We start from the raw sequence: 22,653 nt of genomic DNA, 5'->3' as shown, positions 1-22,653 counted from the left end.
ACAAGAATCACAAAGACTCTGACACATTCCAGGTGGACATCAATCTCCATGTTAAGCACGCTTTCCCTGTCTGAAGACAAGATCATGCAAACCCCAAATTCAGGTAACCGATCACGTTACAACGTTATGGCATACTGTACGTGGATTCCCGACCTGTTTTCTTGGTCTTCTTAAAGGGTGACTCTATAATGTGTTTGTTCTGCTTCCCTTGGGAGTGGTGGTTCAACGAGGACACGCTGCACTTGCGGTAGCGGTCTTTCCAAATGTTCAGCGAATAGTCGAGACATATTGACCGCTTGGCAGCATAATAGCTCATAAGGTCTGTGAAGACATCAGAACGTTATTCACGGTCAGAGAAAATAAACTGAGAGATGGGTAAGCTCTCGGGTACAAAGACGTGTTACTCACGTTCTTGGGACCTTGTGGCTTTCATAAGTGGGTTTCTTCCCAGTGACATGGTCTTCAGCCTGTTCATGGGGCAGCTTGCCTCATAGTCTCTGGAGCCTGCTAGTGTTCCTCCTTTCATTTTGGATGGGCTTGTGTTTTTGGACGGTGTTTTAAAAGTGACATGAGATGGGGTAGAGGACAAGATGCTCAGTGGTGGGGCCGGCACATCGGAGTCTGGGTTTGGAGGCTTGCCTTCCGATAAACCTCCGGAGGAACGTCTGTATTTCAGTGCTCCAATCACGTCCATGGATGGAACACTGGGGAGTGTTGGGTGTTTAGCTCGGAAAATACTTTTTAAATTGCAGCAGGTCTTCAGGGACATCTTAGAACGAGCGCTTGATGCCGCTGGTCCCATAAGTTCATGTTTTATGTTTCTGTCCAATGACAGTGTTTGGAGTTTAGTGGCAACATGCCCACTGTTCTGAGCTGTGGGGAAATAAAATCACCATGCTTCAGCTGAGCATATTCTATTGTCCTCTTTTCTGTTGTCTTTGAGCACAAAATGTTAGTTACATCTACCCTAGTGTCTAATTTCTGGTCTCCATTATGCAACAGAGCATGCCAAATCATGACTTTAAATGATATAACAGAAGACCACTGCTACTGAGAGAATGATTGGAGTTTTGCTGTGTAATTTACCCCTGAGTTCATTTGGAGTCTGAAGCTCCAGACTCAGCTTGCAGTATTACTGTACCTGTGTATTCAGCCAACCATGTGTAGATAGACTTGAGGTTCTCCAGTCCAGTCTTGGGTATGACATCCCCTGTTTTCCCTCCTGCACACTCTGCACCCAGCAAATTCAGGAAATCATTGGTCTTCGCTGTTGTGCAGTGGCGATCGACCAGAACACAGAACTCTGACTCCATCAGTGGCCTAGCCTTTTCTAACCTTTCTTTCTGCAGAAACAAAAATCCAAATTCCCTCATCGAACTTCCACAATATCTTCAGTACATTCACATATTTGTATACACTGTTAAGTTACATTAATTAATTGAAAGCCAGGGGGCAATGGGACACAGGAACAATCGAGTCACCAGTGTAGTAAGGTGCAGCTCTTCTGTGTGTCCTTCAAAGAATTCGATTGCTTCCTTGATCTGCTGAAGACAGTCCAGATAATCATGCACCCTACCTGCAGGTCTGAACAGAAACAACCATACATTAAGTAGCGAGGCCACTGTTACCATAAACTCATTAAGCCCTTCTCTCAAGGTTCCCATCATTTTTACCCCATCAGGAGGATCTTGTCTGTTTTCCTGAGGACCTGGTGATGGCTGATTGCTTTGTCAATGTGAAACAAGGTCTGGTTCACTGTGTCTTTCAGCTGCATTTGGCACGTCGTATAGTTATGCATTGGACTGACAACGTTTTCAAGGTGCTCGAAATGATTATCCAACGACGTTAGAGTGGACACCTACAGTACAACCAGAAACCTTTGTTTGAAGCACCAAGTCTAAAGTTGTGGAAGAGTTTTGAACAAGTACACAATATGCCAGATCATGTCCTTTACAGTCCTTAAATACTTTTCTTACCATGCTCCTCGTCAACCGATCACTTCTTTCCAAGTTGCATGTGATAAATGACAACCGTTCTTCCATCTAGTAATCACAGGAACACTATCCTGTCACTGCTCAAACTTGTAATTTACAACTTAATTGATTTAATACTTATATATTGTCAACCATTGAGTAGCATTACTAGACTGGATATATCCTGCTATAGCAGGGACAGTAGATTGTTGCTTTAGCTAGCCATACAGTTGGCTAGGACCACTGTAGTTGAGTATGTAGCCTTATCTAGTTTAGCAGGTAGCCTACAACAGTACAGAGCAAAAGATGTAGCTTACAGTACTAGGTCTACGGTACAGTATTGTAGCTACATAGCATGTGGCTAGCTACAGTAGCTCATGGCAATCCTAAAATACGTTACTGTTGTTTAAAGCATATCCTACTGACCTTTTCAATATATTCATCAAGTGTCTCAATCCTGTATGATTTTGTCATTTTCCATCACACATCAATCTCTAGTAAATCTAGAGATTTGTCAAACTAGCCGTATTTTCAGATGCTAGAAACTTTTCTTTGGCTGTTTGAATGACGCGCGCCAGTGTTCAATAACTTTCTTCTGAATCTGGCCTACTGATGGGATTCCTTGCGACTGGGTAAAGCATTTTAACAAATGTTTTTTTATTCAAGTAGTCACTGGTTGAATTTATTAAACAAAAGCAGATGCATGTATTTCAGAGTAATGTATCAATCATCTAAGTGTAAATAGATTGTGGTGTGATCACACAGGGGAAACAAATTCTAAATACACCAAAAATAAATGTATCCTTTTCAAAACTATTGCTAAATAACCCCTCATATAATAGAGAGACACCCTCCACCTGTTTAACAGGAATTAAGAAACATTAACTGTGTGCCTCATTTAGGCTTATCTGAATAACAACATGTGATGTAGGCTAGGCAGCAATGCCAATCCAATGGCTTCTTCCAGGTAACTCTAGGGCCCCTCATGCTTTGCCATTGCCTGGGGGGAAAAGGAAAAATAATCAAGCTAATTACTGATAGACATGCAGAAAATGTTTTTCATTGATTAAATCCATTATGTATACCTGTTTAAAGAACTGGGCACCAAGGTAGTTGGTTGCCATGCTTCTCAAGTTGGTCTTGCCCCCTACTTTGCATCGAACATACCCATACAAGTTGGCCCACTGTAAGGCCATACCCATGATTACCACTGCCTGGTGGGAGAAAAGACTAATACTTTACTAATACTCATTTTTTCATGGACTTACATGGGAGTCACTGTACTTGGATTTATCAAAGATAAATACTCAAGTCCTAAAAACAGGGGAAGGACAGAGAACTCACCAGCCATTTGATTTTGAGGGAGAAGATGGTGCTGAACACAAAAATGACCCAGAAAAGAGGACACACAACCAATCCCAGCCAGAAGATCCGGGACTCCGAGTTTGAGGCAACATTTCTGCTACCTGCCTAAAGAGCAGTCAGGAATAAGAGATACTACAGATACTCTTATCTTTGGTGATTTTATGCTTTACATTGGTAGTCAACAGGCTCAAGACAGGCAAGCCAAGGTCCAATGTCAGCCATATGCAGACTGTACCTTTCTGGACTCAAACACCCAGTGACTCTTTCCATCGTCATCCACCTGGTTCCACCATCTCAAGCCCACCAACAATCTGCCAGTTACATTCTGTAATACAACTGGATTAATCAGTGTTTGTAGAAAATGACTACATCCATATTATCACACAAATATTGTACTAATCTAAAGTTTTAAAAATAACATGGTTAATTTGCAACGAATAAGAGGTAGTTAGACCCAGGCCAATGTTCCACCCACCTTCACTGTCCAGAAGTCACATGAGAGGAGGAGAATGATAGTGACCATACAAACAATGAAGCTACTGCTCACTACTTCACACAGCAGGTACACAAGGATGGCACATGTGCGAAAGAACAGATGGAAGAATGTGGCCACTGGGTACCTGTAACGTAGACCAGGTTTTGACTGACCTCTGTACTTCTGACAGAAAACAAAAATATGTATATGTCAGAAGTCCTTCACTGAACTCACTTGATTTTGGACTTCCTCTGGCTCGCTGTATGTGTATCCTCATCGTCGCCAAAGAGTGGAGCCTCTGCTTCTGAATCCTGTTACAAACGGAACATGTTACAATCTAAGGGTCTTTAGTTGGCAACAAATGCTAATAATACATATATGAAAGTAGCATCGAGCGGAAACAGATCCAGAAATCTACAAATGATGATAACGCAATTCCTAATTTAGCTAACAAGTATTAGCTAGCTAGCTAACAGTCACTAAACCCCATTTCTAATACGAAAGCAAGTTTAGGTTCAGTCAATAACGTTCTTGCATAATCTAGTTGTAAAGGACCATTACATTGACTTGTTAATACATTGTTTAACGTAGTCTGACCATTCTAAAAGCACTGGCAATCTAACCTGTCTCAACATTTCGACACTGTCAATGCTGTTGGTTTTAACTTCCGTGTGATGACGTGGATGTAAACAAAAAGGATTCACGTGCGAAGGACCCCATATTGGTATCTAGATTCGCTCCCTGATGCAAACATTGTACAATTGTACTAACACGATGCTTTGTTTGAGTTGGTTCTGTCCATTGGCACTATGAGGATGATTCTTAAGGATGATTGGTTTAATCTGTAATTTATAATTCAGAACGAAAAACTTTTTCAAATTGGTTGTTGTGTTAGTGAAATTTCTTCAATTATCAGTTAAAATCAAGATAATAATATCAACACTTTGCATTCATAATCCATGTTTAAAGCCAATGTTATGTTGTTGTTGATGGAGCTTATACGGCAATTTTGGTTGACTTTATTGCTCTGAAAGTCAATCTTTTACTGGTGATCTTACTGGTCAGCAGAATGTTAACCAGAGCTCATTGCTTTTATACACAGAGTATGTGTTTCACATGTGACAGTCACACTGTGGGAGATAAGGTTCAGACTGAAGTCCCTTCTAATTGTCACAAACCGTCAGAATGCTGAAAATACCAGACATACTTCTTCTTCTCTGTGCCCTCGGGGCAGCGGACGCCGTTTACAAACAATGGATCCCTGACACCAACTATGAGAACGAGACCAACTGGGACAAAGGCTCAGTTCCCAGTGGCAGTGACAGGGTGCAATTTTCTGCATCTAGCAAAGTGTCTGTGTACGTGGAGACTGTCCACTCTGTCCAGGAGATGAGACTGCCGGTGGATGGAGAGTTCATTCTGACCTCAGGAGCTGGCTTCTCAGTGGGAGCCGGTGGCTACAAACCTGGTGCTGTTGTCAAATTCAAGGATGTCGAGTCTCTGCAATGGTTTGATCCAGCTCTGTGGCAGGCGGCCTCCACAGTAGAGGATTTGGAGAAGGGCCGCTTCCTGTTCTCAGTCCATGAGGAGAGTGTTCCCTGCCGTCATGACGACGTGGTGTTCAAAGCCCACTCGTCTTTCCGTGTCGACCTCTCCTCCAACCAGCCGAGCGTCCCCGTGCAAAGTGTGTCCGTTCTGGGGAAGACGTTCAGAAGCAACTCCGAGTTCAGCCAGTACCTGGATTCTCCCTCGGGCCGCTTGCAGTTCCACGGCTCCTCGTCCATCAGCTTGGGCTCTTCAGGCTGCAGCGACGTCTCCGGCTGTGAGTGTGGTAACGCGGCCAGTCTTGAGAAGATCTGTGGCCATGTGGAATGTTCTTCAGTGACCTGTAAGAAGCCATTACGCCCTGTGGGAAACTGCTGTGATGTGTGCGGTGCTATAGTCACTCTGCAGTACGTCCCTGGATTCAACCTGGAGACTTACCGCCAGAGACTGATACACATCTTCCTTGGTTTAACGCCATACAAGTCCATCCAGCTTGGCATATCCAAAGTGGAGAAATCCCGGTGGTTCCTGGGGGTGTTTCCTCGCCAGGGGGCAGCAGAGATCCAGATTGTGTTGATGGATGGTGAAACGGGCCACCAGGCTGGCATGGTTGCTGAGGCTCTTGCCCGTGACATACTGAAGGATGCCCAATCTGCCGGCTCCAACCTGGGTATAGCTGAGGCTGAGTTCCAGGCGTCCTCGGGGAGTAGCAGCAGTCACGGGTCTGGGCGAGATACAGGGATGGTGTTGGGAACCATATTTGGGGTTCTGATAGGGGTGGGAGGTGTGTTCCTCCTGGTATTCCTATATTACAGGGGTACGATTAAAGTACCCTCATTGCCCACCATCACCATGCCCTCCCTGAGCAGCTTGAAAAGGAGTAGTGAGATTGGAGACCTCGGTGGGCCAATGGATAATGGTTTTGACAACCCCATGTTTGACAAGCCCACCGTGATGCCTGCTGTGCCTGGTCTGTATGGGGCTGAAACCACCAACTCTATCTCCCTCACACAGTCAGGTGTACATTTTGTAAACCCAGCCTATGATGACAGTGAGACTGATTTCAATGCTTAATTTTAATGTATGCAGTACAAGACTCATAATTAGAGTGAGGCTGTCTAATAGATAATGAAGTTCCCTACAGTTGCCTTCCCTTTATGAGTGATCATTTGCAAATTGAATAAACATTTCTTTGCATCAAATTGTTGTAATTTGTATTTCACACAATATGTATATGTTTATACATTTATTATACAATCACTCTACAATTGCCTTTAGGACGTCCTGTTCTAACACCAGCACATATAATATTCTTCAATCACCACTAGATGGTGTACTAGAACCAGAACCAGATGTCTACAATCTTTTTCTTGTACCGTCCCTTATCTTTTACCATTTACTAAACAAACATACTTGCCCACTGACCGTAGTGCAGGAGGTTATTGCACACCCTGATATAACTCTAGGATCAGTAGGTGGTTTTAAAGGAGCAGCAGTTATGACAATTTAGCTATTTTGTGGAAATGGATCCTCTAGACTGCCCAGAGAGACCACATTGTCTTTCTTAGAGAGCCAGACCGTGGCATACAAAGGCTCCATGAAGTCAGCATTGTACTGCTTAAGAAGTGTCATGGAATCAGTCACATGATAGAAGGAAAGCAAACCACTGGCAAAGTCAACATAGATCCCTGCCCTTGTCACCGGACTGGCGTCCAGGGGTGTCTCCACATCTGCATGCCAGGTAGAGTAACCTCTACTTCCCTTCCCCAGGCACCAGGAGAAGTCATTTCCTGTGATGCAGCAGCGGCTATCCGGCCCCTTTCTGTGGAGGCTTTTATAAGAGAGTCCCACATGAGTCCCTTCCCCACCCAGTTCCACCTCGAAATAGTGACGCCCCAGGTAAAGGCTCTCGGAGGTCATCACTTGGCGCCAGTGGTCAAAGCGACCAGGCGTATCAGGGTAGCTGTGTTGCCAGGGCGTGGTGTTGGTCACCTTTCTGTTGTCCTCAGTCTACCTCAGGTACTGGTGGGTGGTGTCTGGGTCAAAGCTCAGACTGATGGTATCTGTGATATAAATATAACGTGTCTAAAGATTTAATAGATGAGCTGACACAAGTCAGTCTTTGGTTAAAAGTTGTTGTGTAACATCAAAACAACTCATAAAAAATGTGAATGCATTTCATGCGGTAAATATTCCATGCAGTAAAACCTAAATTTTACGTTTTAGGAAGTCCTCTCGAGTTTTGGGTTGAGGCAGAGACAAGGGTTGAGTTTCTGTAATCTTGGCATGGGCAAATTTCTCTGTTGGAGAGCAGGTGGCAGAGCATTACATTGATAGATTACACCTCCAGCTCTTTAGAAGATTCAAAATATAGTTGTGTCCAAACTCACCACTCTTGCAGACTCCCTGTAACCTGAGTGTGTATGTGGAGAGTAGCTGGCCACACAGCTCCTGGGTGACCTCAGTCAGCACAGTGCTGAAGGAGGACAAGTGGTCCATGAGGTTGACATGCACGTCAGGCAGACACACGTCCACTGCCCCCTTCTTCCACTCAGAGTATTGCTGGCATGACCACCAGGGGGAGATACACAGTACTGATTCAAATATTTGACCTCATTTGTACAGGGCTGGCCTATTGAGTGTGTATAGTAATAACATAGTAAAAAAAATATGATAATGAAAAAATTATATAGTATTAAGTAAAAGCATTCATGTTATATGTAGTATAACCTTATCTGATTATAATTTCGTAATTATTTCAGACACTTTCTATAAAAGCATGATAAAGCAAAATCATTATCACACAAAAACCCTTGACCTTTGACATAATGATTCACTGTAACAACAAGAGGCATATCCTATAAAACAGGGGTGTCAAACTCATTTCGCATCGTGGGCCACATACGGCCTAGGGAGATGTCAAGTGGGCCGGACCATTAAAATTATACCATACTCTGCTATAAATAACCAAAATATCATGTCTTTCTTCTGTGTTATCTAGTTTAATTGATATAAAGACCATATCGTATAAAGTCCGTCCAACCGCTTTAACAAGTAATGATCTCTTCGGTGGTGTAGTTGGTTAAAGCGTTGTACGACTACATATTGTTAATGCGAATCTGGGATCCCAAGTTCGCGCCCCAGTCCAGTGAATCTCGTACGATATTCTTTAATTTTTACTGTGAGAAAATGACATAATTCTAAAGGCCTACGGATGTATCACAACATTTTAATGTGTGAGCACTAATCTCAGATCAAAATGAACACATGTAGCCTTAATTAAATATTGAATAACGTAGGGTAGTCTACCGTCGGAGACAACCACTACGCCTCATTCAGCCAGTTTAAACGGCTGCTAGATGACGCTGTTCATTTTCAAAGCGCCGATAGTTCGGCTCTTTGGGCCGGCACAATCCGGAAGAAACCACCAAAGCTTCACAAGGCATCGTTCGCCCATCCCTAGTAGAGACCAAGGTATTAACAACGTCGTAACAAGCAGCAGATGGCGCATTGATACCGTCTGCTGTTTTCAGTCTGTCTCAGTGATGCGGCTTGTCTTCTACTCTGATGGAAAGAGTGCGCCCCTTAGCGGATAATCCATGAATTGCAGCGAATTAAAAATATTAATTCCATGTCTTTTATGCATTTTTTCCACTTTCAAATGATCCTGCGGGCCTGATCGAACCTCCTTGGGGGCCGGTTCCGGCCCGCGGGCCGTATGTTTGACACCCCTGCTATAAAATATCAAGCTAGGCGACATTGACAATGAGCTCTTCCAAATCATTTACCATATGGAATGTACGCTGTTATCTCTTCCTCACCTGCAGGAAGTCAACATCAATCTTGTTCCTGCAGAGTCTCCCAAGCCGGACCGAGGTCTTTTTCAGCTCGGCGCTCTTCTGCTCCAGATGGGCCTGGATGCCCTCAGCCTGGCTGAGCGCCTGCCTCTGCTCGCCCTCCAGCAGCTCTGCCACTCCCCTCTCGGCCTCCTCCACTGCCCGCTGCAGGAGGCCAAACTCCCGCTCCATGACAGCACGGACCCCTGCCACAGAACCCTGGAGGGAGGGATGCCCACAGTGGATTGGTAGGGGGAACCCATGGCAGTGATAAGGGGGTTGATTCACAGATGGTTTGGAAGAGATGTGGGAAAGTGAGCTTGTACACAAGCCAAATGTGCCAAAGGCTCAGAAAGGTTGAAGGAAAAGAACGTACCTCGATGGATACATTGTTCTTCTGCAACTTGCTGATAGCATTCTCTGCCGTGGTGCTTGTCTTTACAATCTCCCCCTGCTTCTTCTGCAGCTCTGTCTGAAGTCACACACACGCAGTCAGACACTCACATGCAGGATCTCACTATATCCTAAACAGAACCATGTGTACAAAAAAATCTCATGTAAGGGAGGGGCATGTTTTGGAACTGCCTGTGCTACCACACAAGAACAAACTGTATTGTCCATATCATTGTTTATAAAGACTTATACAGTTTCAACTTAGCATACTTTTCTCACCAAATAAGTCCTTTGAAGCTATATTCTCTAGGATGGTAAACCTACTGCAGAATAAAAAAGTGTTGTGCATGTGTGCGTGTATGCATGTGTGTATACGTATTTAGGTACTTCACCTCAATCTGTCTGCGAGCTTCCCCCACGGGTGCAGAGCTGTGTCCCCGATGCTCGACTTCCTGACACTCCTGACACACACAGACTCCATCAGTCAGGCAGTAGAACTCCAGAGGCATGTTGTGAAGGTCACAATTCCGATCCTCAATGTCCTGTAAGGGCTCCACCAGACGGTGGTTGTGGAACTTGCTGTTCTCCAAGTGGGGCCTGAGGTGGGCCTCGCAGTAGGACACCAGGCAGGTGAGGCAGGACTTGAGGGCCCTGCAGGGCCTCTCGATGCAAGAGTCACACAGCACATCCTCTGGGCTCAAAGGGGTAGACTGGGGAGGGTTGTCCCCAGGTTGTCCCCGGTTGTCCCCAGCCTCAACAGGTCTACATTCCCCTGGTTCATCTTTAGTCTGGGGTAACTCTGGGCCTCCAGAGGATTTGTGATTCTCTTCTCCGTCCTCTTCTTTAATGACAAGGGTCTCCATGGCTGTTTGTCTCCTGTCCTGCCAGGCAGCGGAATATGAATTGGGATTCCGACAACCCCTCTCTCAGGAAAGACCAGAAGCTTATGGTGTTAGTCAGTCACACAACTGAACTTGCCTCTTTTCTTATAAAGCCCTTTGTCTAGCTCAAAACAAAACTTGAACCACACCACGCCTTACTGTTCACATGAGTCAGGTCACAGCAGCCTCCTCGTGTTACACCCCTCCCCTTTCTTTATCTCTCTCCCTTTCCGTATCTTCTGCCTCAACATTTCATACAGCACAGGATGGCCAAACCAATGTGGTTTACATTTCAGGAATTTAGCAACAAAATTCCACGCAGCAACTCATACAGAAAATGAACTCTTTGACATTGAGTTTAATGCCACAGCAGTGATGGTTGTAATTATCCATACTCACTGTAGTGGTGCTTTCGAATAAACATCCTGGAATGTTCTGTGACAGCAACATTATCCACCCCACCCTTACTTCCTCTCTCTCTATCTGACCATGGACATGCTACTACAGTGCTATGTGTGGGACCAAGCAGAGACAGAATTATTTGGACTGAGATCTTTAACCAAGCTGACTTTTCATGCAAAGCGTCCTGTGTAGGGACAAGAAAAGCGAACAGGAGGTAGATTGTGAGGACACACTGAGGCTGTTTCTGTCAACAAGGAGAGATCACGAGGTACCTAGACTGTGACCTACTGTACAACACTTTGGCTTACACAACACAATCACTTCAACCACTGACATTTGTGAATTTGTTTATTAAGCAAAATTCAAGTTTGAGATTTGTCATCTTTTCATTTACAGGTGCATCTTCATTGACCAATACCATCAACCCTTGGAAGACAATACCAAAATAAAAGTATAAAGACATACGGACATCTAGGTGAGATTATAAATTATAGCCTGCATCTGTCATGTCAAACTGTAAAGGTTAATGTGAAGTGTTCTTCTGTAACATTGATATGCAATAATAAACTAACGTCACCAGACATTAACCATTTTCTTTCTTCTAGCCCCAAATAAACTAGAATCAAAATAATTGGCTTTCTTTTCCAGTTGACCAAACTGAAACCTCTACTTCAGGCATACAGCGTGTAAAGAAATGTACTCGTATAGTTAAACGGCCAAAGCCAAACTATAGGTAAAAAACAACAAGTGACCATGGTATGAATTAATGTCGTCATTCATTTTGTATCTAGTACAGGCACAGGAGATGGTACAACACTACATGCCCCACAGGGGTAAACATAGGCCTAAAGGAAGAGGCAAAAGGGGAAAACCCCATTTTAGGCTCTGCATAAACTATGCTACATAGTACATTGTAAATTGTTGACTGGCTGTTGCTGGTACTGTTGATGGAGGTCCCAGCAGTCTCTAAGATTATTGAACAGCTACTCCTAACAGTGCAGTGTTGATGACTCTTGTGATGCAGTGTGTCTAAATAGTATCTCTCTACTATAAATCCTATCTGTCTGACCACAGGAAACTTGTTTAGGTTTCTGGGCACATATACCCTTTCATTGATATTTGTCTTGACAAGGTCCTTCTAGCCTGGGTTGTCACCATGTTACCCATTTAAAGAGGCGGAGCAGTCTTTTCCCTGCATACAAAACATCCTCTCAACAGCCCACCGCTGACCTTTAAGGTTGGGTGAGAGGCACACAGTAGGATTTACGGCTTATCGCTTGTATTTTTATCTGTACAATGACAAAACAGAGCAAACTGAGATAAGCCTTATGTATTAGGTAATATATGGCTGGCTGATATGTTGTGTTATATGGCTGGAGTTATAACATCTCCCCATCTACATTCAAACAATTCCACAAATGTTTTCATTTGTAGATACTTATCCTGGAGACATGTCAACTCATGGGCTCGTTATGTAAGCAGCAATCACAACTCTGTGTCGTCTATACTGTCAGGGTCCTCTATGGTATCTAGGCGTCTCTTACAGGCATCCAGAATCTTCTTACGGGGCCCTAGGGGGATGTGGATGCTCTTGAGGTCATGGTCTGAACACAGCAGCAGTGCCTCCAGGTCAATCTTCTCCCTCTTGAAGATGTGCATGAACTCATTCATGCTCTGCATGGCCAGGAAGACTTCCAGAGGATTGGTCTCGGGTTCGTCGTCGTCATCGAGGCCCAGCTCCACCTCATCCCAGGGCAGCTCCTGCATGTTCCTCTCCTGCAGGCTGCGGGCACTGCCGATACTGTCCAGGCTGGGGGAACGATGCAGCCGGCTGCGCAGACGCACGTTGGCGCCGGGCCGCTCTGTGCCCACCACGCTGCCCTCGTCCCGTCTGCCGATGCCAAACAAACCCCCGCTGACATAGTTCCTCCGGAACACCATGGTTCCCAGGCCCGGGCGGTTGAACAGGGAGTCGTGACCTGAGTCGTTGCTTATGACAGAGTAGTCCACGTCGGGCCCGTGGAGATCTGGCTCGCTCATGGCACGCGAGATGGCATCGTCGTTGTCCCCGGGGAACATGTCGCGGACGTTCCGGCGGGCGCGGTCTTTGGGGTTCACGTAGGTGCCCTGCTTGAGGAACATGACGTCGTTGCCCAGCTGAAGACCGGAGAGGGAGCGCACGCTCTTCCTGCCGTCCTCGTAGATCTTAAAGGTCCCCTCCCCTTGTTTCTTCTTCTCCAGTTTCTTCTGGATCTTGGTCTTCCCTCGGGATGTGGCGTGGAGAGTCACCTGCAGGGACAGAATCAGCCAGGGCCCTTAAACACGCGGTGGCCAAATGACAAAAAAACCCACGGACAAGAAAGCACAGCACACTGCAATACTGTACATGTTATGTATTTCCTCAGTCTGACCTGAGAGTATGGCACACTGACGGTGGCAGCGTTGAGGTGGTGCAGCTTGCGGCTCACAGAGCTGCCGGTGTAGCTGGAGAAGCTCATGGCGTCGGACATGGAGGCTTCGGACGCCTCCTTGTGGAACTTGCGCTCCATGCGCTTGTGGTGCTTCCTCTGCAGCTGCACGCACTCCTTGATGCGGCGCTCCGCCTCGCGGAACGCCCTGTCCTTCAGCTTGCTCACCAGCTTCGGGTTGAGGGCCGACTGCTTGGCAGCGATGGAGTCCAGGTAGCGAACACAGTCCATGTGGTTCTTGGTGGCGGCCATGTCCAGCGGGGTGTGGTAGTCGTTGTCCAGACACCACACGTTGGCACCAAAAGACACCAGGAAGGAGAGGCAGTTGTGGTGCCTGTTGGCAGCCGCCAGGTGAAGTGGCGTGTTGCCCCATATGTCACACTTATCGGGGTTGCCCCTGCAACAGATGGAGAAAAGGATTCAAAATATTTTTGAATCAGTAATTACCAGTAATGTTCATTTGAAACTATGTAAAGACCACGGACGTAAAAGACCCCTGATTTTCAACATACTACATGCTGTTTCATAGCGTAAGCTAGGTGTAATATGAACCAAAATGACAATGACCTGACATTTTGTCCTCAGACAAGATCAACCTAAGTATAGCAATGTACTCGTGAGTAAGCACATCATTTTTAGATTATATTTTATATTTTACCATTGACCTCTCATCTGTAAATTGCTCATTGGGACTTCATGAATTATGTAAAATCTTTAACAGTGCACCATCCCTTTGCATTAGCTAATAAGCATCAACACATTGGTTCTAATAGCACAAAGACCACTTTTTCTCCAGGGGTGTTTTTCCCTTTCAACTCAGGGGTATTTCCCCAGTGTTATGGCCATGCTTTATACCCCCTGCACTCCTGTCATCACCTTATGACCGTAGGGTCACCTTTGCTAGCGCTGCCCTGCTACAGGCAGACTGTAATATGACCACTGACTTGCCAGGACTCCAACTACAAAACCAGTATCTTGTTTCAGGGGAGGCCGGTTGGGTTGCACCTGACAACTGTGCACGCTTGGTGATGTCATGCAGAATTCCTCCAGTCATAAAGCAGCACAGGAGGCTGTCTGATAAGGAATACAGAGACATTCAGAATGTATCACTCGGCAGCAAATCAAAAACAGGCCATCTAGCGTTTGTTTTTTTTGTTCTTAAAACCATTATTTTTTCTTCTATTGAATTGCATATTTTAAGTATGCCATGACAGTTGAGTTTTCATATCATTTATAGTATTTTAAACCATAAAGCCTATGATTCTCCTGTTATTCTTCCTTATGCCAGCCCTCCACTAGGGCTTAATCAATATTTAATGGCTCGCAGGCAAACCCATCCCAAGCCCAGATATATTATTGATGGACTAACCTTCAAAGTTTTCACAAGAGAGGCTGTGTGCCACACTAGACCCAGAGCAAAGATTAGCCCCTTCTCACCTGCCTGACCCTGATTTCTACCACTGGCTGATAACTCCCCTGCACAGGACTTGTGAACGGGGGGTTAGGATATGGGTTTGTGTTAAGATAGAGAGGGGAGTTGCACTGCAATAGATTTAGCAACAGTAGCTACGTGCTGGTAGATGGATGTTCCCAACAGGGAAAGTGGGGCACAGAGAGCCTGGGTATTTGGCATGGAGCCCAGGAAGCAATAATGCAGCAATTTGCACATTTTACGGGTGTGAAAAAGATATAAAGATAATGAATAAACTGTCTGTAAACACAATAATATCACATTGACAATTTAACACAAATGTACAGGTTTGCGAGGGATTTGAGGAACATTATGTTCCATCTGTTTATTGAATACCAGTGCCATAAAATAAAAAATAAAAAGGAAGTTTAATGTTTTAACCCCCCCAAATCTCACTTTAGTAATATCATATCAAAGGTTCTCTGAACCTTACATCATCTACTGCAGTGAATTACCTGTTTATCACCTCAAAGTAACAGGATAGAAATGTACCCATTTTAATCTTGTTCTTTATCACAAACTGTTACCCATACAATGACAGATTGACCATCAGGTGTTATTCCGAACACTCCTGCCATAAAGCTGACAAAGTATGATTTATCTAATCGTGTTCCTGGATCTGGTAATATATAGTCTATATGTTTTTGTTTCACATACAAATTGTACACAATGTCCCGCATGCAATCGAGAAAGGCTTTTTTTTAATAAAGTGTAGTTTATTCTTATTATTCAGTACATTTCTGGAACATCTTGTTTACTTTTTGTAGTGTGGGAAATCCTATGGTTTCTCCCCATCGACTACATCCTGTCACTAGACAAGACTGCTAATGGGACCCTGACTTGTTCACTGCATGTGCTATTTGCCCTAAACAATAGGCATGTTAGGATGACCAATGAACCACAAAGGGTGTTTTGCCTGTGCTTAGTAATCTTTCCTGTTCTGGTAAAATGGCTGCAAAAGGACACTTACACACACACACATACACACAAACACACACACACGCACACACACACACACACAGACACTTCTAATGTGGTACAGTATGTGGTTTCGTTTCAGAGACAAAGAGAATCACTCAAACTTTTGCCAATTAACGACTTTGATAATGGGTCTTTTTCTACCGGCAGGGAAACCAGGTCAGCCAGAAATGCAATGAGAGCTTTTGTCTTTATCACTTCCTCTCAGAATAACCATAAGCCAATTTGATAAACTACTTCACGAGTCACCAACACAGAATATATTGCAATTTCTTTACATTCATATATCTAACTGTAGCCTATGCATTGCATTGCCCTGTAATAATCGTTGGAATCACTGGAACCATCTCATTAGAACGTTTCAATTGACTATTGTTGCATCATGGAACATAATCTAGGCCATAAAAATTCAACTAATACAGATGTATTTGAAACAAAATGATAGGCTAATATCATACTGTCAAGTACTATTGCGAGGCTGGGACAGAAGTACTTGCCGGTAGGTCTCAACCCTATGAGAACTGTTTTTGAATGCTGCATTGTTTTGTAACGGATTATCAAATTAAAGCTTTACTCAATGTTACATGCATTCATGTTTTATAATATTATGATTACCTCTCACACAAACAATAACATGATTTTCACATTTACAATTGTTGTGTTATGGGACAGATGCTCAGAACAGTGCCTCCTCTCATCCCAACTAATTCTGCCCATAAACTTCTGACCTACTTCAAGGCGGTGTAGCATTACCGGTTGTAGTGTCCACTACCCTTTTATCCAATTTGTCTATAGCGCTATCAGTTAATATTGTTAACCTTAGCCACATTTTAGGTTTCAAAACATTTCTCACTTTTAAAAGCATGTTTACTGGTGCAAAGGGAAATTTAGCTAATACACACCCTCTGCCGACGATCAGCCGTAGAGCTTCTAGGTTGCCGTGATAAGCAGCCCATAAAGTCGGCGTCATGCCATCTTCGTCGGGCGCGTTAAGGTCCTTCCGTGTAGCCTCTTTCAACAAGTCCAGGTAGCCATCCCGGGCCGCCTTGTGATACCTGTCATTCATGGTACAATATCAACTGACCTCTACGTTCGAACATCATTTGGCCATCAAATGAACACGGATCCCAGAATGAAGTATCAGCCTCCATCCATGTTCCACCATCATTGTAACCATGGTCAGATGTGCCACTGCACTTCATTGCAAACGTTCATTGCAAACATGATAGAAACGCGCATTCCGTATCCAGGGAGCGACACCCGAGATCTGCCGGTTTGCGGCGGTAATGTCGCTGCCGGCCCATCACATTACTTAAAACTGAAAAAAACCAACGAAAGGGAAGCGACTGTTATTACAATTGCATATCGCCATGAAACTGTTCATGATCAGATCAAAATAAAAATAAAACACGTGTGCGTCTATCGTTATTCTAAAGTAATGCTTCTTTTGCAGCAAACTAGCCTATATATATTAAAGTGCTTTTCAAATGTGCTTCAAATGTTGTGTAGTTAGAGTCTTGGCCATATAATATCACAATAGTTTAACAGTCAATGTCATTAACTCTCCCAAAGTTTATTTTGTGAGGCACATAATGGTCCGCATTTACTGTCACACAAAAAAATGATCCATGTGCATGCTGTCACATTCTTCTGCTTTGACAGAAGATATGCGATGTTATCTAACCGTATACGTGACGTTTATAACTCTATGGAGTGATTTATGTTGTTTTAGGTAAACCGTATAGCGTTTCTGGATGGAGATAAAAGCCATGACAGGACCTAGCTTCCTCTCAGGATCTGCAGGACAGTCTCCCACAGGTAGGTCAAGCTATCCATGATATGTATTACTAGTATGTCTTGATTGTCTGTGTGGATTTCTGACCGTTTTTGTCTAGTGACCTGATACTGCAACGGCTTGAGCACCTGCCAAGATGAACGGTTACATGAACCGTTCAAATGACCAAAACCACGGCTAATTTAAAAAGACACTGTAACTGATCTCTGAAGGAAACGTGTTCAAATATTGCCTGTCCCTGTGATTGTGAACCAAGCAGGATGATGACCAATGGAAAGGAGTGCGAGGAGGCCCGTCGTTCCAACAGCCAGTTTCGGGCACCGGCTGGTAGAAACCATCGCTTGCCTAGCCTCGCCCTTTCCTGCGGGGGCACAGTGAGAGAGAGGGGCCGTAACCGTGGATGGATCCTCTCTGGTGTCATCTCTGTCAACATTCTGATCCTAGGATGTGCTTTGGTCAGTGCCAGTGCCTTCAATAACACAGCCATCAGTAGCATTGAGCTGCAGATCTTCCTCTGCATCCTGGTCATCTGCACTACAATCTGGATGCTACACTATACAATCTACACATCCAGAGGAGATCGTGCGGTTCTCTATAAGGATAGCCATGCCGGGCCGGTTTGGCTGAGGGGTAAGAAAAACTTTTATAGTTATTATCTTTGCCTTAAGTCTTCAAGTCTTCAAGTCTTTTATTTGTCAGGTGCACAGAACAACACAAAGTTAGACTGGGCACTGAAATTCTTAAGACAAGACAACGCAAGCATCTGTCATAACATAACATATAAGTACACAGAACATAATTTACATCTATGCTTAATATCCCGTGACATAATTGCTCTCAACATAGTTTCACTGCATGTCTAATGCTCACCTAATGATCTGATTTCTAAATGTAATTCAAATTGTCTTCAGGTGGACTGGTGCTTTTTGGAATCTGCAGTCTTATAATGGACATTTTTAAGATTGCCAACTATGTAGGCTTTCTTCATTGTGACTCTGCTGTCAAGATCATCTTTCCTGTTGTGCAGGCTTTATTCATACTTGTCCAGGTAAGGGTGTATATTAAAATATCAAAACTGTCTTTCAAGGGACGGGATGCCAAGTAAAACACAAGTAGACTGAAAATGTGATTTCTTTCAGACATACTTCCTTTGGCTCCATGCCAAAGATTGTGTCCAGCTACAAAGGAACATAACACGGTAAGGATGAATGAAATACAATTATTCCTGTGAACACGGTTTGGTTCCCACTGCTGTGGGATAACTCTTGTATCCGTGTTTCAGTTGTGGGCTGGTGTTGACCCTTTCTACCAACCTAGTGCTGTGGATGTCAGCAGTCACTGAAGAGTCCCTCCATCAAACTATTGTCCCAGAGGAAACTAACACCACAGCATCTCCCCCTCACCGCCTGTACAGAGGTGAGTGGAGTGGTTGTAACCATTGTAACAACGATCAAGTAAATAGTTGGCGTATTTGTGAAGTGCAGCAAGCCATATACAGCATGAAAAACGGGATAACGACTTATACGTGTCTTTCCTTTCAGCCCGGGGCAATGAAGATGTGAACTGTAAGTGTAGTCATTCTGCTTGCGCCATCTTTGAATCAGCCACCTACTACTTGTACCCCTTCAACATTGAGTACAGTCTGTTTGCCTCTGCTATGGCCTACGTCATGTGGAAGAATGTGGGCCGTATGGTGGACGAGCACAGCCCCCACGAGCACCGCTTCCACCTCAAAGACGTGTGTCTGGGACCCGCGGCAGGCATGGTGCTGTTGGTGGTAGGCCTGGCAACGTTTGTAGTGTACGAGGTGGATGTGGCGAAAGAGGACCAAGGGAAGAGAGACATGGCGCTGATGATGCACTACCTGATGAACCTGGTGGCCGTGAGCCTCATGTCCATCTGTTCTACGGTTGGCTGTGTCATCTACAGGCTGGACGAGAGGGACCACGTGTCAGGAAAGAACCCCACACGCAGCCTCGACGTGGTGCTGCTGGTGGGGGCCTCCATGGGCCAGTTCACCATCAACTACTTCACCATTGTGGCTGTGGTAGCGTCTGGTGCTGCTGACTACATCAATATCCTAAATCTGGTCACCTCACTACTGACTGTGATCCAGCTGGGCCTCCAGAATTGCTTCATCATTGAGGGTCTCCACCGCGAGCCATTTGGGGAGACCCACTCTGCGATTGCGTTCTTGAATGTGCATGTCTCGCAGTCCCATGCAGAGATGAGCAGCCCCTACAGCACAGACACGGACACCAAGTCTAGACGAGTCTCTACAACCCACAGTCTGGATGTCCATGCCGCTCCACCACAGAATACGCTTACCTGGAAGAGAAGGGCCCTAAAGGAAGTCTGTGCCTTTCTACTGCTGGGCAACGCTATTGTAAGTACTGCACCATCATGGCCTCCCTGAGACTTAGGTCTGTTAATGTGGTCCCCCTGTTTTAAATGTGAATGATTTTGTTTTGGTTGGTAGAATGGTGTTGATATCTTTATGCCCTTATCGCATTTTCAGCTCTGGATCATGCCGGCATTTGGTGCTCGTCCCCAGTTTGACAACACCATTGGGACAGAGTTCTACAAGTTCACCCTATGGGCTGCTGTTGTGAATATTGGACTCCCCTTTGGAATATTTTACAGAATGCACTCAGTTGCCAGTCTCTTTGAAGTATTCCTGCTCTCCTAAACTTGGCTCACATGTGTGAACAAGTGTTCTTACCCTTTTGCTATTGACCCGCTTACTATCTGTAGTCTTTGTTTTTACGTTTTTCCATAAACATGTTAAACTAAATAAAGTGATGACATCATATTCTTCTTTTATTTGTAAACTAAGATAAAATATTTGGGACTGGTCAGGATATTGTGGGATTGAGGACTTGGCTACAGGCTACTGTATATATCTACTGTAGATGTGCTGACATATTTTTATTAATACTAAATTACACGTATTCTTGTTTTGATTTACATTCAGTGATGCATTTAAAAATCATGATTTAGGCCTACAGCATGTTGGTTTGATGTGGTTCTTCACCAGGTCGAAAGAGTCGCTACTTTGTGAGCATTATCTCACCCAAGTCTGTGTTCCCATCCACTACAATAAAATCATCAAAGTCATCTGCTTTTTATTTATATATAAATAAAACGTGTCATCTGCTTCTTCTTTCTGTCTCACAAAATCACAAAGTCACTGATTAAGTGTTAGACCAACACATCATTATGGTGCTGTGCACCTATTGTGTGCAGCACATTAGCCAATTAGCCTGAAGCCCTGCAGTGGGCCAGGCCACTCAAAGTGAAATGCAAGTTTATTTTCAACGGCCATGAAATATCAAATTTTTGTAGACTCATACTAATTTACACAGTGCAAGTCCCATTCTCGGTCTTTAAAATAAATATCTATCAAAATGTTGTCTCTTCTGCATTGCATTAGGTAGCCAGCTTGACATTCTGCCAGAGGCAGGAAGGCCGGTTATCTTCAAATTGATTGCACCTGTTGCAGCTGCTGTATTTTCACGCTGACGGTTAGTATGGCTGTTTTCACTAAGTTTATCTGCCAGAAGAAATTACTCTGTGGTTTGAGAGTTTAATTACAGATGTTGTTGTTGTTCTCGCTTACAATGTAGGCTGGAGGGGTTTTGGAAAACGGTGATGTTAGGTTTGCTGTAACTATTCATTTATATGACCTGTGCTATTCCTGGCTTTTAAATGACACCAACCATGTCCAGACATAAGGGCCTGCAGTATTTGGTAGGATAGCTACTTTTGTCTCTTTAGAGAAGTAGGGTATGCACCGTCTTTTCTCTTACTGGCAGTGGAGGATGTCATTTTGAAGTACTCATAGTTGGTTGATGAAACAAATATTGGTGTATGGTGTGTCTGCTTTGATGTTGTTCCTGACTGAACCTTGTTCTTACCCTGAATTCCGATTACCAGTCATAGGTGGCTGGGCACAACAGGGGACAGGAATGGATTTGAAAGCCATGACAACAAAGGTTCTAAGGACGTGTAAAACTCTTGTCGGCAGGTAGGTTGTTGTTTACCTTGACGGCTGTACGGTTTTCTAATTGAACTGTGATGAACATTCTCCCCGAGACAAGTATGGTGAAGTGCCACGCCCAAGGACACATCGTCATTTTGCACGTCCGGGAATCGAACCGGCAGCCTTCTGATTAATATCCCGATTCTCTAACCGTCCGGCCATTCGCTTATCCTGCAGAACTTCTTCATCATTGTGGGCCTCCACCGTCAGCCATTCCACCAGGCTAACCCAGTTTCACAGGACACAAACTTGGTGCTGCTTAACACCAACTCTGACACTCTTCCGGTTGTTGACATGACTAGAAATGTATGTTCTGCCCCTCCTCAGCACAGGCTCACCTGGAAGAGAAAACTGTTAAAGGAGATATGTGCCTTCCTGCTACTCGCCAACATACTTGTGCGTGGCATCCTATCTAACTGAGTATACCAATTGCTTGACATTCTGGTTTGATGCAACATAGTTGATTTATAACAGTTTTGATTAGGAATGGTATTTTTGACACTATTCCCGTTTTTCAGCTCTGGATCATTCCGGCGTTTGGTGCTCGTCCCCAGTTTGACCACACGTTTAGGACTGAGTTCTACAGTTTCACCCTCTGGGCTTCTGTTGTGAATATTGGACTCCCATTTGGAATATTTTACAGAATGCACTCAGTTGCCTGTCTCTTTGAGGTCTTCTTGAACTCATAAGCTTCTTGAACAAGAACATTATATTTGAACATTTTACAATACATGTCCTGTTAATTTTATTTGTACAATACTTGAATAAAATATCTAAAATAAAATCTGGATAAGAGCGTCTGCTAAATGACTAAATTATGACTTTCTTCCCAGTCCCATTGCTACATAAATATGGAATTTAGGGAGTAAAAGTTTGTGGAACTGTAAATTAAACAACATTTACTACAAGTCACTTGTATAAGTTCAGAACACAATCATCTTCCTCTTTCTGTGCTACTTTAGATTCAATGTTGCATAGTAAATCAAACATGCGATACAGATTTGGATCTGTGCACCTATTTGTCTATTT

At 44.2% G+C, this 22,653-nt stretch overlaps 5 protein-coding genes and 1 long non-coding RNA gene across 7 annotated transcripts; 3 read left to right on the top strand and 3 right to left on the bottom strand.

Annotated features, from left to right (window-relative positions):
- Positions 1-2,636: 2,636 nt before the first annotated feature.
- On the bottom strand, positions 2,637-4,510 carry zgc:112148 (uncharacterized protein LOC550424 homolog). Its single transcript, XM_047038345.1, has 7 exons — positions 4,437-4,510; positions 4,048-4,124; positions 3,814-3,958; positions 3,574-3,663; positions 3,318-3,443; positions 3,059-3,187; positions 2,637-2,973 (listed from the first exon to the last, which is right to left on the bottom strand). Exons 1-7 carry the CDS (start codon positions 4,446-4,448, stop codon positions 2,947-2,949), a joined length of 606 nt encoding a protein of 201 aa, XP_046894301.1. The 5' UTR covers positions 4,449-4,510; the 3' UTR covers positions 2,637-2,946.
- Positions 4,511-4,933: 423 nt separating this feature from the next.
- Positions 4,934-6,432, top strand: amn (amnion associated transmembrane protein). The gene has a single exon (XM_047038717.1). The coding sequence runs from the start codon at positions 4,999-5,001 to the stop codon at positions 6,430-6,432; it is 1,434 nt and encodes a 477-aa protein (XP_046894673.1). The 5' UTR covers positions 4,934-4,998.
- A 171-nt stretch (positions 6,433-6,603) lies between these two features.
- Positions 6,604-10,600, bottom strand: LOC124479806 (tripartite motif-containing protein 16-like). The gene is made up of 6 exons (XM_047038719.1): positions 9,980-10,600; positions 9,571-9,666; positions 9,180-9,413; positions 7,749-7,920; positions 7,578-7,658; positions 6,604-7,421 (listed from the first exon to the last, which is right to left on the bottom strand). The coding sequence occupies exons 1-6, from the start codon at positions 10,448-10,450 to the stop codon at positions 7,369-7,371; spliced, it is 1,107 nt and encodes a 368-aa protein (XP_046894675.1). The 5' UTR covers positions 10,451-10,600; the 3' UTR covers positions 6,604-7,368.
- Positions 10,601-10,944: 344 nt separating this feature from the next.
- On the top strand, positions 10,945-20,696 carry otop2 (otopetrin 2). 2 transcript variants are annotated; one of them, XM_047038716.1, is made up of 9 exons: positions 10,945-11,138; positions 11,267-11,345; positions 17,520-17,605; positions 17,842-18,212; positions 18,494-18,630; positions 18,722-18,780; positions 18,865-18,998; positions 19,124-19,968; positions 20,101-20,696. In XM_047038716.1, the coding sequence occupies exons 4-9, from the start codon at positions 17,843-17,845 to the stop codon at positions 20,269-20,271; spliced, it is 1,716 nt and encodes a 571-aa protein (XP_046894672.1). In that variant the 5' UTR covers positions 10,945-11,138; positions 11,267-11,345; positions 17,520-17,605; position 17,842; the 3' UTR covers positions 20,272-20,696. The 2 variants fall into 2 exon arrangements, with proteins under 2 accessions (XP_046894672.1, XP_046894671.1); XM_047038715.1 differs by having other exon boundaries at positions 17,839-18,212.
- On the bottom strand, positions 11,283-17,055 carry ush1ga (Usher syndrome 1Ga (autosomal recessive)). The gene is made up of 3 exons (XM_047038718.1): positions 16,690-17,055; positions 13,282-13,735; positions 11,283-13,159 (listed from the first exon to the last, which is right to left on the bottom strand). The coding sequence occupies exons 1-3, from the start codon at positions 16,851-16,853 to the stop codon at positions 12,356-12,358; spliced, it is 1,422 nt and encodes a 473-aa protein (XP_046894674.1). The 5' UTR covers positions 16,854-17,055; the 3' UTR covers positions 11,283-12,355.
- Positions 20,697-21,524: 828 nt separating the features above from the next.
- On the top strand, positions 21,525-22,404 carry LOC124479807. The gene is made up of 3 exons (XR_006957470.1): positions 21,525-21,609; positions 21,952-22,020; positions 22,143-22,404. It is a non-coding gene; the product is annotated as an uncharacterized LOC124479807 (long non-coding RNA).
- Positions 22,405-22,653: the final 249 nt, after the last annotated feature.

The sequence above is a fragment of the Hypomesus transpacificus genome, chromosome 17 (genome assembly GCF_021917145.1).
Source record: "Hypomesus transpacificus isolate Combined female chromosome 17, fHypTra1, whole genome shotgun sequence".
In the NCBI taxonomy this organism is placed as follows: domain Eukaryota; kingdom Metazoa; phylum Chordata; class Actinopteri; order Osmeriformes; family Osmeridae; genus Hypomesus; species Hypomesus transpacificus.
Note: the sequence above shows the minus strand (reverse complement) of the source record. Positions and strands in the feature narration are given on the sequence as shown.